At 40.4% G+C, this 16,434-nt stretch overlaps 2 protein-coding genes across 2 annotated transcripts in view; one reads left to right on the top strand and one right to left on the bottom strand.

The window, feature by feature from the left end:
* Positions 1-5,573, top strand: part of TRIM24 (tripartite motif containing 24) — a 114,262-nt gene extending 108,689 nt beyond the window's left edge. The window contains exon 18 of the mRNA XM_089917349.1: positions 3,819-5,573. Coding sequence (XP_089773475.1) covers positions 3,819-3,821 — 3 coding nt within the window. The 3' untranslated portion in view covers positions 3,822-5,573. The remainder of the gene's footprint in view (positions 1-3,818) is intronic.
* SVOPL (SVOP like) overlaps positions 1-16,434 on the bottom strand; it is a 62,931-nt gene that overhangs the window by 1,663 nt on the left and 44,834 nt on the right.

The following is a 16,434-nucleotide window of genomic DNA, read 5'->3' as shown; positions in this document are numbered from 1 at the left end:
TCACAGATAGATCCCTGACACATAACAGATCCCTACTGCTGTCACCACCACTAAGGTTCCCCTAAGATACACAATTTGAGAGCCCATCCTGTGTATAAGGCCTACTTGACCTTTTTTTTTGTTTTTTTTGTCTGTGCCACACGGCATGTGGGCTCTTAGTTCCCCAACCAGGGATCAAACCCGCACCCCCTGCATTGGATGCGCAGAGTCTTAACCACTGGACCACCAGGGAAGTCCGCCTGTTTGCCTTCTAAAGCAGTAAATCATGCCATTTGTCAGGCAAACAGAACCCATGGTATTAACCACATTTACTATTTCGTAGTTGACCTAGCAAGTGATAGTTACTATTTTCTGATTTTATCTCCCAAAATAAAATGTTACAATTTTCGCCAAACAGGAGTTTTGGGAAGCCAGGATGATAAAAGGGAAAAGGGATAGAAACCAAAGGAGACCAGGCAGTCTGAACCATGACCAAATGATGCCACAGTTAGGCATGTGTCTAGGTTCTGCCACTACTGCCACTTCTGTTTTGACACCAAAATTCTCACCACCACCAGGCTGAATTCTAAACTAGCTCTACTTCATATTCTTTGCACCAGATTCAAAGTCTGAAATGTTGTGAGAGCCTGATGGTTAAGTTTAGGTCATAAAACTTTGTGCTCTACCAACTAGGATCAGAGAGAGCAATTCCTTCATTTCTTTGGCTTCCCTAGAGGGGTTTAGGGCTCTGCTTCCTAGCAGGACTCTAGCAATCAAGTCAGTGTTACTGGATATTCTTTCAATAAATTCCTTTCTGGGATGTCCCTGGCAGTCCAGTGGTTAAGACTCCACACTTCCACTGCACGGGGCACAGGTTCAGTCCCTGGTGAGGGAACTAAGATCCTGTATGCTGCACAGCATGGCCAAAAATAAAATTGATTAAAAAAATAAAAAATTCCTTTCTGCCTAAGTTAACCAAAGTCAATTTCTATTGTTTGTAAGCAAGAACTCTGAGTAATACCTAATTATAAAAATCATCCGGCCAAAGAGGAAATGCAGATGGCTAACAGGCACATCTGCATGTTAGCAGGTGCTCAACATCGTTAATCAGGGAAATGCAAATCAAAACTACAATGAGATATCACCTCACACCTGTCAGAATGGCTATAATCAAAAAGAACACAAATAACATGTTGGCGAAGATGTGGAGAAAAGGGAACCTTTGCACTGTTGGTGAGAATGCAGCCACTGTGGAAAACAGTATGGAGATTTATCAGAAAACTAAAAACAGAATTACCATATGACCCAGCAATTCCATTCCTGGGTATATATCGAAAAAACCCAAATAAACCAAAACCACTAAAAATCATCTGGGAATTTTGTTAAAATGCATATTTTCAGGCCCCACTCCAGATTCACTGTATCAAAAAACAGAGATCTGTAAATCTCTACTTCTAAAAATCAGCCCAGACCAGGGACAAAGAGGGATATTACACAATGATAAAAGGTTCAGTCCAACAAGAAAACACTCCTAAAGGTTAATACACCAAAGAGTTTCAAATTACATTCTTTCAGAAAAAACTGAAAGGAGAAACAAATCTACATATAGTTGGAGACTTCAATTGACAAACTACTAGACAAAATCAGCTGGATATAGAACTTTATGACACCATCAACCAAGAGGATCTCATTCACATTTATAGAACACCCACCGAACAAACAGCAGAATACACATTTTTTTCTGCCCATGGAACATTCACCAAGATAGACCTCGTTCTGGGCCATAACATTAACCTCAAAGGATTTAAAAGAACTGAAATTATAGAATGTGTTCTCTGACTCAAATGCTATCAAAGCTACAAATAAAGATGACAGCAAAATCTCCAAACACTGCTAAACAGTCCACAGGTCAAAGAAGTCTCAAGAAAAATAAAAAATAACATTGAATGGAATGAAAATACAGCATATTAACTTTGTTGGACACAGATAAATAGGAACAAAAATAAAGTACTTAGGAATAAACTTAAGAAATGTATTACATATATGAAGGTATTTTTCATGTCCCTACTAAGGGACATGAAAAATTGAATAAATTTGTTTAGTTCTTAGAAAAATGCAGTATTGTTTTAAAAAATGGTTCTCAAAGTAATCTGTAGTAACTCTAATGGATTCTCAGTCAAAATCCCAGTAGTATTTTTGAGTCAATCTGGGGGGAAAAACTGATTCTGAAGTTAATTTGAAAGCATTAACATATCTATAAAAATCAAGACACTTCTGAAAACATGTGCGGGTGAGGGAATCTGGGGAGGTTATTCGGCTAAGAGGCACTAAACAAAGTTCCAGTCATCAGCAATATGATATCAGTGCCAAAATAGATCAGTAAAACAGTGAGTCACAAAACAGATCCAAGAATCTATGGAAATTTGGTTATTGTAATAGGGGCGTGTTAAATCAACCGAGAGGAGCCAGACAAAAGGATGATGAATGGCCTGGGAGCAACCAGCTAAGCACTGTTTTGTTGCTTTGTTTGCTTGTTCTGTTTTGGTTTGGTTTTTATTGAGATAGGGGATGGGCTGGGAAATACGTCTGCAAGTTATGCCCCACTAGGGAAACGTCCATTCTGATTTTCCTGGGGGAGGTTTCAGAGCTTTTTCTTTTTCTTGGAGCTGCTGCTCTTGCTGGCAGCAGCCTCTTCAGGTCCACTGCCGAGTGGCTCCTCCTTGGAAGAGAATTTCCTCTTTTGCCTGGGGACCTTCTTGTTTCCTGACTCTTCAGGGTCACTCACTGGTTCCTCTTTGGGGAAAGATTTCTTCCTCTTGGTGAGACTTCCACTGCCAGCTGTTTCCTCAAGATCACTACTAACCAGCTCCTCCTTGGAAAAAGATTTCTTTGGGGGGGGGGGGTTGGAGGAGACAGGTGGGTCTTCATTCCATTCTCCTGAGGAGCCTCCTGGGGCTTTTGCTTTTGCTTCTTTTCGGCTCTTTCACTTGTCCCCTCACATTCCTCCAGGGTCCTGCTGCTGTTTTCTGAAGACGCAAGGGCAATTGCAGCCAGCCTTTTCCTTCTTCAAGTGTTTCTTCTCCTGTTTCTCCAGCTTCCTAGTAACCTCAGCAGCCTCTTCCTCTGCCTGGCCAAAGAAAAGTGCTGGAAAGGCTTGAAGACCTCTGGTTCCCCAGTTCTCTCTCTTGGCTTTATTGAATCAGGCTCATTAAGTCAGTTTGTGTTGTTGCTTTTTAAAGCTGGACCTTTACCTCAGGTCTCAAGCATAAGTAAATTGTGAATAAATCAAAGAATTTAATGTTTTAGATGAAACATTGAAAGCCTTTGCACTTTCAGTGTTTAAGAAACATTTTGAGAAATATGGATTAATGAAGGCCACTAAGCATGATCCAAAACACTAACTCCTTACGTGAAAATAATTGGTAAGTTGACTACAAAAAAATTTATATTTTGCATGCCAAAAACTTTGATAGTAACATCATAAGGCAAACCATGAACAATGAAAAAATATCTGTAGTATAATAATAAATAGCTAATGGCCTGAAGAAATTAGAGCAAATCCCATAAATAAGCAGTTTACCAAAGAAATACAAATGGATAATAAACAGATGAAAGATGCTCAGCCTTACTAATAACAAAGTACAAATTAAGAGGAGATATGAGTTATTGTCCACCATATCAAAAAAGGTTAAAAAAGGCTTTTTAGTGATGACGGAAAGAAACAGGGTTGCTTGTTTAAGAGTGTGTTAATATTAATATATCAAGGAGTATATAAATTTTCTTAAAAGATCCATTGTAATTTAAAATATGCACACCCTTTGACCTCAAAAATTATTCAGTAGGCTTTTTCTACGTAAGAATGCATTTCCTGGGCTTCCCTGGTGGCACAGTGGTTAGGAATCCGCCTGCCATGCACGGGACACAGGTTCAAGCCCTGGTCTGGGAAGATCCCACATGCCGCGGAGCAACTAGGCCCGTGCGCCACAACTGCTGAGCCTGTGCTCTAGAGCCTGCAAGCCACAACTACTGAGCCTGCATGCCACAGCTACTGAAGCCCGCGCTCCTAGAGCCCATGCTCCGCAACGAGAGAAGCCACCGCAATGAGAAGCCCGTGCACCGCAACGAAGAGTAGCCCCCACTCGCTGCAACTAGAGAAAGCCCGCGCGCAGCAACAAAGACCGAATGCAGCCAAAAATAAAATAAATACAATAAATAAATTTATAAAAAAAGAATGCTTTTCCTTAGACATACTCTGTGGCCATTCCCACATGACTCCGCCCTATTGTAGAGGCCCTCCCTAACCACCCTATATAGCAGACCGCTCCCATCACCATCTCCTTCCCCTGTTTTATATGTGTTTATATCAGTAATCATATTGAACATGTTAGCAAACTGTTTGTTTGTCCCTTGTCTATTCTCCACTAGAATGTCACTTCAAAGAATCTGGGACCTGGGTTTTCACAGTATCCGGAACATAAGAGAGCTCAATGACTAACATAGTCGCACAGTTACAAAGTTGTGCATGATGTTCACTGCCCCGTTGTTTGTAAAAGCAGAAAGAAACAACATTAGAAACAACTTCATCAACAAGGTAATGGCCATCTAATTATACACATCCCTACAATAGAAATCTGTGCACCTACATAAGAGAATGAGGTTGATCTCCACATACTAACATAAAATGATTATTAATGACAAAAGGCAGTTGCAATATGTAGATATATATGTAGGTATGTGTGGATAGACGGATGGACAGGTTTGTGTATGTGTATGTTTGAACATGGGCCTATCCACATGTGTACTCACACATACACATGGATACATAGTGTAAAGAGGAGTCTGACTCCACTTGATGACTGCTGACAGCCTTTAAGCCTCACCCTTCCCTCTTCCCCTTGTACCCCTATTTCTGAACAAACTGGTAAGAAAGCCTGGATGCTTCATCCTTTGGTACTGGTAGGAGATTCAAACCACACAAGCCCCTGCCCTAGCATGGAAACACTCAAATCTGGCCGCAAGAAAAACCCCAGCCAATCTCCTTGCCTGCTCTCTCAGGCCATTTTGGATCTGCCTGAGAGGGCTACCCTGCTCTCCCAGAGATCTCAGCTATGTAATTAAACAATAAACCTTTCATACCCTCTTGGTGTGTGTATGTGACATCAGTCTTGACATCTGACCCCCAGTTTTTTTGGGGGGGTGGGGAGGAGTGGAGGGAAGTTCCATCTGTCTCTGCAGGTGACCATAACAGGTAGATACACAGATAGATGTAGATATTTATTAAGTAAGTCTATCTACATATTTACAAGCCTCTAGTATAATATGTATGTAATAAGTTTATAGATACACTCATACAACTCTGGTATATTACTGATAACAACAGATATACCAAGAGAGACATAATATATATGCATAAAAAAGCATCTGGAAGAATATACCCCAAACCATTAAGACATACACTGGTGGTTATCTCTGGTGATAGAATTACAGAGAATTATTCCTTTCTCAGTTACACATTTCTGTGTTTGAAATTTTACAAGCAGGTAAGAGTACAAGACGGGGGCCTCACTGCCACAGCCCCATAGCACATGTTGAGGATTCTGGTCTTTATTGTTGAGGAATGGCAAGGGCAAGATGACAAAGAGTTTAAGCACAAGAACAATGTAAGATCTGCATGGATGCGGTGAGGAAAATGAGTTGGAGGAGAGTAAGAGCACAGAGGAGACCAGGCAGGACGCTACCTTAGCCATCCAGGGAAAGGTGATGGTAGTTCAAACCAGAGTGATGCTGGTGGTGGAAAAGGAGACAAGATTAAGGATTCAGCATCTATTATTAGGATGTTAAATCCACATGGTTTTAGGACCGGCTATAATGATGAGAGAGAAGGGAACAGCAAAGGACAGTTCCAGGTTGGGTAGTGATGCCATGCACTGATGGAAACTGTGAAGAGGAGTGGACTTGGGGAGAAATGTCATGATTTTAATATTGGACGTGGTGAATTTAAGGTGAGTTTGAGACATTCAAGCAGAAATGTGGAGGAGGTGAATGGATATATGAATCGCAGCTCAGAAGAAAGGCCTAGACTAGAGATATAAAGATGGGAGTCATGAGCATATAGTTGGTGATTAAAATCATAAAAATGGGTGAAATCACCTAAGTGGAGAGTAAAATATGAATAGATGAGGATCTAATATTAAGCAATAAGAATCCTCAGTGGGGGAGCGGGGATGAATTGGGAGATTGGGATTGACATATATACACTAATTTGTATAAATTAGATAACTAATAAGAACCTGCTGTATAAAAAAATAAAGAATCCTCAATAATAAAGAGTAGAGGAAGGTGTACCACGGAGAGACTGAGGAAGAGCAGTGGAAGATGCAGGAGGAAGACCACAAAATGCAAGGTGACGATACCGTAGGAAGGGGACAGCGCGCGAGGGTGAGGCCATCAGAACTGTATGTGAAGGAGAGGTCCCGCAAAATGCAGGGTTAAAACGACGTTTGGATTTAGAGACGTGGCGCTCACAGAGACCTTACCAAGCATTTTGTTGGATGAAGTCAGGAAGGTTGCAGCCAGTTGGAGCGGGTGGACGAGTGAATGAGGGGAAGGAAATGAGACAGTGAGGAGGAAGAACTCTTTTAAGTAGCTTGACTGGAAAGAAGAGGAAAGAGTGAGTCAATGGAGTTCACATTACAGTTTGTAAGCTACGGAATCTTAACATTAAAGTGCTGACCAGAAGGATTCAACATGGAGGGATAGATTGAAAGCACAGGGCAGATCAATGACAAACCTGAAAAACTCAGAGACTCAAATGAAAACCCATCAGAATGAGTTCAGTAAGCTGGCGGTTTGAAAAATCAATAGACAAAAAACTGAATAGCCTCTCTAAATACCAATAGCTAGTTAGAATGTTAGACTAGAAGTTATAATGGAAGAAAATCATCTATTTGCAATAACAATGAAAAGCCTTAAAATGCCTAAGAATAAACTTAACAAGATGTGCAGGATCTATTTGAAGAAAACAAAATCCCAGCAAGGAACACAAAAGAAACACTGAACAAATGGAGAGAAGAACCTTGTTCTTATATGGGAAGACAACACTAAGAAAAAAAGTCAACTTTTCCTAAATTAACTGATACATTTAATGACTTAACAATTAAAATCTTAATAGGATTTGGGCAGACAAGGGAGGCACATTGCAAATGATTCTAAATCTTAGAAAGAATAGCAATGAGGTGGAGCTTACACAACCAGTTTTGAAAATGTACTATAAACCCCACCTGATTAATGAAAAGAATATGACAGTGACGAAACCACACAGATCAATGGACTAAAATAGCAAGGCTAGAAACAGACCAAGTGATTGTGGGAATATAAGCAGACATTTCTAATCCATGAGTAAAAATATAGGTAAATAAATGAAAAAAATAGTTAAATAAATAGTGTAGGGACAACTGGCCTGCCATATAGGAAATTATAAAGCTGTTTCCTACATCAGACCTCACACTTCGACACTATGATGGCCTGAAAGAGGGCACGTCAGGGATTTCTAGGTCAGAATTTGGGATGCATTTCACTTTGAGAAAATTGATTGAGTTGTACACTTATGGCCACTTTTATATGTATGTCATATTTCAATAAAAAGTATGCATACCTTTTCCCCAAAAAAAGACAAGACCAGAGAAGGACTGGAAGAAAAGAGATGTGTATTCTCAGAATTCTAATCATGAATATTGATAAATTTGAGTGTCTATGAACCTTAAGTTTCTGTACAGAGAAAGAGGACCATAAACAAGAAGGAAAGACAAAGTTGGGAGGAACATTTGCAGTATGTCAGGAAAATGATTAAAATCCTTTATATATATGAAGGACTCTTACAAATCAATTTATTAAAGACCAAATTGAAAAATGGACAAGGACCTGAGTGAACAAACTAAAAAAGATAGCCAATTAAAATATGAAAAGAACATTCAGTTTCATTCCTAATCAAAGAAACGTGAATTACAATATCAAAGATATCATTTACTGCCAGTAATATTGGCAAAGATGAAATAGACAAACAAAACTAGTTGGCCAGTATGTGAAGCAGCAAGGCCTAACACACTGGTACAGCCTTCCCAAAGAGAATTTTAGCACAATGTATCAAAATGGAAAATAAGAAGACCCCCTGACCTACCAATCCAATTTCTAGGAATTATCCTGAAGAGATAATTGCACAGTTGGATAAAAATGTAAGCACAGGAGTGCTTATAACTGTTGTTTATAACAGACAAATATCAAATAGTCTAGACATTTAACAATACAGAACTGACAAAGTTCTTGAAAGTAATTTTTGGAGTATACATATGACATTTTTCAGCGTGAAAAAGGGCTTGACTTTTATTTTTATCAACATGAGAAATGTAACATTGTTGCATGCCAAAAGCAGGCTATAAAAAGTCCATGAGGGCTTCCCTGGTGGCGCAGTGGTCGAGAGTCCGCCTGCCGATGCAGGGGACACGGGTTCGTGCCCCGGTCCGGGAAGATCCCACATGCCGCGGAGCAGCTAGGCCCGTGAGCCATGGCCGCTGAGCCTGCGCCTCCAGAGCCTGTGCTCCACAACGGGAGAGGCCACAACAGTGAGAGGCCCGCGTACTGCAAAAAAAAAAAAAAAAAAGTCCATGAAGGTTTGGGTTCAAGATGAACCCACCTCCTCTCACAGACACACTGAATCTACAGCTACATACAAAATAGTATCCTCTGAAAGAAACCCCAAAACTAGCTGAGTGACTCCTACACATCAGGCAAAGAAGAAAATCCCACATCAAAATGGGTGGAAGAGGCTGAGACACAATCTTACCATGAACCCGCCCCCGGTTCAGTGACACACAAAAAGAGGGAAACTCACAACCTTGAGCTTCTCCATGAGGAGTGACGGGTTCAAACCCCACATCTGGCACCACAACTTTTAAGACCTGCACCTGACAGATGAACCCGCAAAACATCTAGTTTTGAAAGCCAAGAGGGCTTGCACCCACTATAAGACAAGGCTATAGCAAACTGAGCATTTTCCTTAGAGGGCTCCCAGGGACTCACCTGGCTACCCACCTGGGGACCAGTGCAGAGTCAGCCCACTGAAACACATCCAGTCTTTCTGTGAAAGAGGCTTATTTGCTTATTTTAAACCATCACCTTGTGGGGCAGGCATCTGCTTTAACATACATCCAGGAGCCTACTGAAATACTCTGCAAAGATGAAGGCTGGCAGGTGCCATCTTTGTGCTGTCTCTCTGCCTTGCTCCAAATCTCTGCTGTCTCCCCAAAAGGAGCTTGTGTACATGTATGGTGTCCCAATTTTTGTGGCTACTGCCCAGGGAACACCCCTTGATCACCTGGCTCTGGTGGCCAGCAAGGTTTATGTTTATGGGTCCCACAAGACAGTAACAGAGAAAGAGTTCTTAACTACCTACACCCCAGGGCACAGCAGCAGAGAGCCAGCAGACTGAAACACCTTCTTTCTGGGAAAGAGGCCTGTAAGCTTATCTTCACAGCTGCAACCTGAGTGGCAGGCTTCTAATTAAACACACATCTAGGGACCAACTATAATCCTCTCCAGAGACCAGAAGACTGCCTGGTACCATCTTCCTGCTCTTCCTCTGCCCACTCCAAAAGTAGTAAAAATAACTATAACTACAATAATGTGTTAATGGATACACAAGATTAAAATATGTAAATTGTGATATCAAAAACAAAGTGTGCGTGGGGAGTAAAAATGTAGAGCTTTAGAAAGCATTTGAACTGGAGCTGCTATCAAATCAACAGCTGTATCTCTAAAATGTCTTATGTAAGTCTCATGGTAGCCACAAAGCAAAAACCTAGAGTAGATACACAAAAGAGAAAAAGAAAGGAATCCAAGCATAGCATGACAGAAAATTGTCAAATCAGAAAGGGAGAGTAAGACAAAAAGAAATGAACCTAGGAACAAAGACAGAAAACAGAGAAATGGCAATAAGTATATATCTATCAATACTTACTTTAAATGTAAAAGGACTGAATTCTCCAATCAAAAGACAGAGTGACAATGGATTTTTCAAAAAATAACAAGACCCATCTATATGTTGCCTACAAGAGATTCACTTCAGATGTAAGGACGCACACAGACTGAAACTGAAAGGATGATAAAAGATACTCCATGCAAATGGAAACCAAAAAGAAAGCTAGGGTAGCTATACTTTTATCAGACAAAATAGACTTTAAGTGACAAAGAAGGTCATTACATAATAATAAAAGGGTCACTCCAACAAGAATATATAACATTTGTAAATACTTATGCACCCCATACAGGAGCACCTAAATATACAAAGCAAATATTAACAGATCTAAAGGGAGAAATAGATGTCAATACAGTAATAGTAGGGGATTTTAATACCCCACATTCACCAATGAATGAATGAATAATATCCGAAATACAGAAAAACTCATACAACTCAATAACAAGAAAACAATTCAATGTAAAAATGGGCAGAGGGCATGAAGAGACAATTTTCCAAAGATGACATACAGATGGCCAACAGGTATGTGAAAATCTACTCAACATTACTAACCATCAGGGAAATGAAAATTAAAACCACAGTGAGATATCACCTCACACCTGTTAGAATAGCTACTATCAAAAAGGCAAGCGATCACAAGAGTTGGTAAGGATGTGGAGAAAAGGGAACTCTTTTGAACTTTAAGACCCCACATTCACCAATGGTGGGAATATAAATTGGTGCAGCCAATATGGAAAACAGTAGGGCAGTTCCTCAAAAAATTAAAAATAGAACTACCATATGATCCAGCTATTCCAGTTCTGGGTAATTATCCAAAAGAACCAAAAATACTAGCTTGAAGAGTTATCTGCACTCCCATGTTCATTGCAGCATTATTTGCAACAGCCAAAACATGGAAACAACCTAAGTGTCCATCAGTGGATGAATGGATAAAGTAAATGTGGTATGTATATATACAGTGGAATATTATTCAGCCATGAAAAAGAAGGAAATCCTGGCACTTACAACAGCATGGATGGACCTTAAGGGCATTATGCTCGGTGAAATAAGCCAGATAGAGGAAGACAAATACTGTATTATCTCACTTATGTGGAATCTAAAAACAAACACTGTCACAGGTACAGAGAACAGACTGGTGGTTGCCAGCAGCAGGGGTGGGGGTGAAATGGGTGAAGGGGATCAAAACATACACATCTCCAGTTGTAAAATCAATAAGTCCTGGGGATGTATGGTACAGCATTGTGACTACAGTTAATACTGTATTATATACTTGAAAGTTGCTAAGAGGTTAAATCTTAAAAGTTCTCATTACAAGAAAAGAAAAATGTGTATGTATGGTGATGGATGTTAGACTTATTGTGATCATTTTGTAATATATACATATATGGAATCACTATGCTGTACACCTGAAATTAATATAACATTATATGTCAGTTGTATCTCAACTTAAAAAGTATATGGGGATGGGATCAAGATGGTGGAGGAGTAGGACATGGAGTTCACCTTCTTCCACAAAAACATTAAAAACTGATCTACAAGTAGGAGGATTAACACAGAACACCGGCAGAAGACCTCAGACTTCTTGCCCAGAAGGGCAAGGAAATCTCCATGTAACCAGGTAGGACAAAAGGAAAAAGAAAGGAATTGGGATGGGGCCTGCACCCCAGGGAAGGAGCTGTGAAGGAAAGGTTCCTACACCCTGGGAAGCCCCCTCAGTGGCGGGGGAGATCAGCCTGGATGGAGGGGGAGCTTCAGAGCCTTGGAGGAGAGCGCAGAAACCGGTTTGTGGAAGGCAAAACAGAAAGTAACTTGCACAGAAGGTCAGCACTGCCATCTTGCACTCCCCAGGCTGAGACACTCATCTGTTGCTGCAGGTGGGGGCTGGGGGCTGAAGCTCAGGCTTCAGAGGCCAGACCCAGGGGTAGGACTGGGGTTGGCTGTGCAGAGACAGCCTGAAGAGGCTGGACTGTGGCAACCAAGGGTGTACACAGAAGAAGCCTGGGCACACCAGAGAGGCAAACTGCCATTAATGGGGGGTGCACAAGGAGAGGGGGCAGGACCACCATAAGAGGTTCTTTCCCTACAAGCATTCTCAAGCAACAGGACACTGCCAACAGGAGCAGGGCATAAGTCACCGCCACTGCTACAAGACCTGTGAGCAGGTGCCAAGAACCGCCCTCCCGTCCCAGGAGTGTGCAGACTGCAGCTACCCCCCTAGGAAACCCACAAGCAGACACCAAGCCCTGCCCCTGCTGTCCCAGAAGTGCACTGGCCGCAGCTGCCACAATGAGACATGTGAGCAGGTGCCAAGCACTGCCCACCCATCCCGGGAGTGTACAGACCACAGCCATCCCTAGGATATCCACAAGCAGTTACCAAGCCCTGCCCGTGCTGTCCCGGGAGTGCACTGGCCACAGCTGCCACTATGAGACCTTCAAGCAGGCGCCAAGTGCTTCCCCCACCATCCTAGGACTGCACAAGAGCCACCACACCTGCACACCCCATATCAAGTGGATAACGGCAGGCACACACTGATGAAAGAGGCAGCAAGCATCCAAACTAAAAGCAGCCCCTTGATTCTGGACAAGATGGTGGAGTAGAAGAACCTGAGCTCACCTCCTCTCCTGAAAGCACCAAAATCACAACTAACTACTGAACAGCAATCAACAGAAAAGACTGGAACCCACCAACAAAAGGTATTGTACATTCAAAGACAAAAAAAATTCACAACAAGACCATAGGAGGGGTGCTTTCATGACATAATCAAATCCCACACCCACTGGGTGGGCAACTCACAAACTGAAAAATAATTATATCACAAAGATTTTCCCACAATAGAGTTCTGAGCCCCATGTCAGGCTCCCTAGCCTGAGGGTCTGGCATTGGGAGGAGGAACCCGCCCAGAGCAGTTGGCTTTGAAGGCCAGTGGGGCTTGAGTACAGGAGCTTCACAGGACTGGGGCAAACAGAGACTGCACTCTTGGAGAGCACTCACAAGGGTTCAAATACACTGGGACCCAACACAAAGCAGTAACTCCATAGGATCCTGGGCTGGACCTACCTGCAGGTCTTGGAGGATCTCCTAAGAAGGCAGGGGTCGGCAAATGCTAACAGCCGGAAAAGGAGAAATCAACAGTAACACAATAATAGTGGGAGACTTTAACACCCCACTTACATCAATGGATAGATCATCCAGACAGAAAATCAATAAGGAAACACAGACCTTAAATGACACATTAGACCAGATGCACTTAATTGATATTTATAGAAGATTCCATCCAAAAACAGCAGAATACACTTTTTTCTCAAGTGCACATGGAACATTCTTCAGGATAGAGCACATCTTGGGACACAAATCAAGCCTCAGTAAATTTAAGAAAATAGAAATCACAGCAAGCATCTTTTCTTACCCCAGTGCTATGAGATGAGAAATCAATTACAGGGAAAAAAAACTGTAAAAAACACAAACACATGGAGGCTAAACAATATGTTACTAAACAACCAATGGATCACTGAAGAAATCAAAGAGGAAATCAAAAAATACCTAGAGCCAAATGACAATGAAAATATGATGATCTAAAACCTACGGGACACAGCAAAAGCAGTACTAAGAGGGAAGTTTATAGCAATGCAATCTTACCTTAGGAAACAAGAAAAAGCTCAAATAAAAAACCTAGGCTTACACCTAAAACAACCAGAGAAAGAAGAATAAACTAAACCCAAAGTTAGTAAAGGGAAAGAAATCATAAAGATCAGAGCAGAAATAAATGAAATAGAGATGAAGAACACAATAGAAAAGATCAATGAAACTAAAAGCTGGTTCTAGATAGATTTAATTGATATTTATAGGACATTCCATCCAAAAACAGCAGATTACACTTTCTTCTCAAGTGCGCATGGAACATTCTCCAGGATAGATCACATCTTGGGTCAAAAATCAAGCCTCAGTAAATTTAAGAAAATTGAAATAATATCAAGCATCTTTTCTGACCACAACGGTATGAGATTAGAAATCAATTACGGGAAAAAAACGGAAAAACACTAGCACATGGAGGCTAAACCATACGCTACTAAATAACCAACAGATCATTGAAGAAATCAAAGAGGAAATCAGAAAATACCTAGAGACAAATGACAACGAAAACATGATGATCCAAAACCTATGGGATGCAGCAAAAGCAGTTCTAAGAGGGAAGTTTATAGCAATACAAGCCTACCTCAAGAAACAAGAAAAACCTCCAATAAACAATCTAACCATACACCTAAAGGAACTAGAGAAAGAAGAACAAACAAAACCCAAAGCTAGTAGAAGGAAAGAAATCATAAAGATCAGAGCAGAAATAAATGAAATCGAAACAAAGAAAACAATAGCAAAGACCAATAAAACTAAAAGCTGGTTCTTTGAAAAGATAAACAAAATTGATAAACCATTAGCCAGACTCATCAAGGAAAAGAGGGAGAGGACTCAAATCAATAAAATTAGAAATGAAAAAGGAGAAGTAACAACAGACACTGCAGAAATACAAAGCATCCTAAGAGACCACTACAAGCAATTCCATGCCAATAAAATGGACAACCTGGAAGAAATGGACAAATTCGTAGAAAGGTATAACCTTCTAAGACTGAACCAGGAAGAAATAGAAAATAGGAACAGACCAATCACAAGTAAGGAAATTGAAACTGTGATTAAAAATCTTCCAACAAACAAAAGTCCAGGACCAGATGGCTTAACAGGTGAATTCTATCAAACATTTAGAGAAGAGCTAACACCCATCCTTCTCAAACTCTTCCAAAAAACTGCAGAGGAAGGAACACTCCCAAACTCATACTATGAGGCCACCATCACCCTTATTCCAAAACCAAACAAAGATACCACAAAAAAAGAAAATTACAGACCAATATCACTGATGAATATAGATGCAAAAATCCTCAACAAAATACTAGCAAACAGAATCCAACAACACATTAAAAGGATCATACACCATGATCAAGTGGGATTTATCCCAGGGATGCAAGGATTCTTCAATATATGCAAATCAATCAATGTGATATATCATATTAACAAACTGAAGAATAAAAACCATATGATCATCTCAATAGATGCAGAAAAAGCTTTTGACAAAATTCAACACCCATTTATGATAAAAACCCTCCAGAAAGTGGGCATAGAGGGAACCTACCTCAACATAATAAAGCCCATATATGACAAACCCACAGCAAATATCATTCTCAATGGTGAAAAACTGAAAGCATTTCCTCTAAGATCAGGAATGAGACAAGGATGTCCACTCTCACCACTATTATTCAACATAGTTTTGGAAGTCCTAGCTACGGCAATCAGAGAAGAAATAAAAGGAATCCAAATTGGAAAAGAAAAAGTAAAACGGACACTTTTTGCAGATGACATGATACTATACCTAGAGAATCCTAAAGATGCCACCAGAAAACTAGTAGAGCTAATCAATGAATTTGGTAAAGTTGCAGGATACAAAATTAATGCACAGAAATCTCTTGCATTCCTATACACTAATGATGAAAAATCTGAAAGAGAAATTAAGGAAACACTCCCATTTACCAATGCAAAAAAAAAATAAAATACCTAGGAATAAAGCAACCTAGGGAGACAAAAGACCTGTACACAGAAAACTATAAGACACTGATGAAAGAAATTAAAGATGATACCAACAGATGGAGATATATACCATGTTGTTGGATTGGAAGAATCAATATTGTGAAAATGACTATACTACCCAAAGCAATCTACAGATTCAATGCAAATTACCAATGGCATTTTTTACGGAACTGGAACAAATCATCTTAAAATTTGTATGCAGACACAAAAGACCCCGAATAGCCAAAGCAGTCTTGAAGGAAAAAAACAGAACTGGAGGAATCAGACTCCCTGACTTCAGACTATACTGTATAGTATACAAAGCTTTGTATACAAAGCTACAGTAATCAAGACAATATGGTACTGGAACAAAAACAGAAACATACATCAATGGAACAAGACAGAAAGTCCAGAGATAAACCCATGCACCTATGGTCAACTAATCTATGACAAAGGAGGCAAAGATATACAATGGAGAAAAGACAGTCTCTTCAATAAGTCGTGCTGGGAAAACTGGACAGCTACATGTAAAAGAATGAAATTAGAACACTCCCTAACACCATACACAAAAATAAACTCAAAATGGATTCGAGACCTAAATGTAAGACCGGACACTATAAAACTCTTGGAGGAAAACATAGGAAGAACACTCTTTGACATAAATCACAGCAAGATCTTTTTTGATCCACCTCCTAGAGTAATGGAAATAAAAACAAAAATAAACAAATGGGACCTAATGAAACTTCAAAGCTTCTGCACAGCAAAGGAAAGCATAAACAAGAGGAAAAGACAACCTTCAGAATGGGAGAAAATAT

Source organism: Delphinapterus leucas, chromosome 9 (assembly GCF_059928025.1).
Source record: "Delphinapterus leucas isolate spDelLeu-1000000601 "Yukka" chromosome 9, BTC_Dleu_Yukka2, whole genome shotgun sequence".
Classification (NCBI taxonomy): Eukaryota; Metazoa; Chordata; class Mammalia; order Artiodactyla; family Monodontidae; genus Delphinapterus; species Delphinapterus leucas.
Note: the sequence above shows the minus strand (reverse complement) of the source record. Positions and strands in the feature narration are given on the sequence as shown.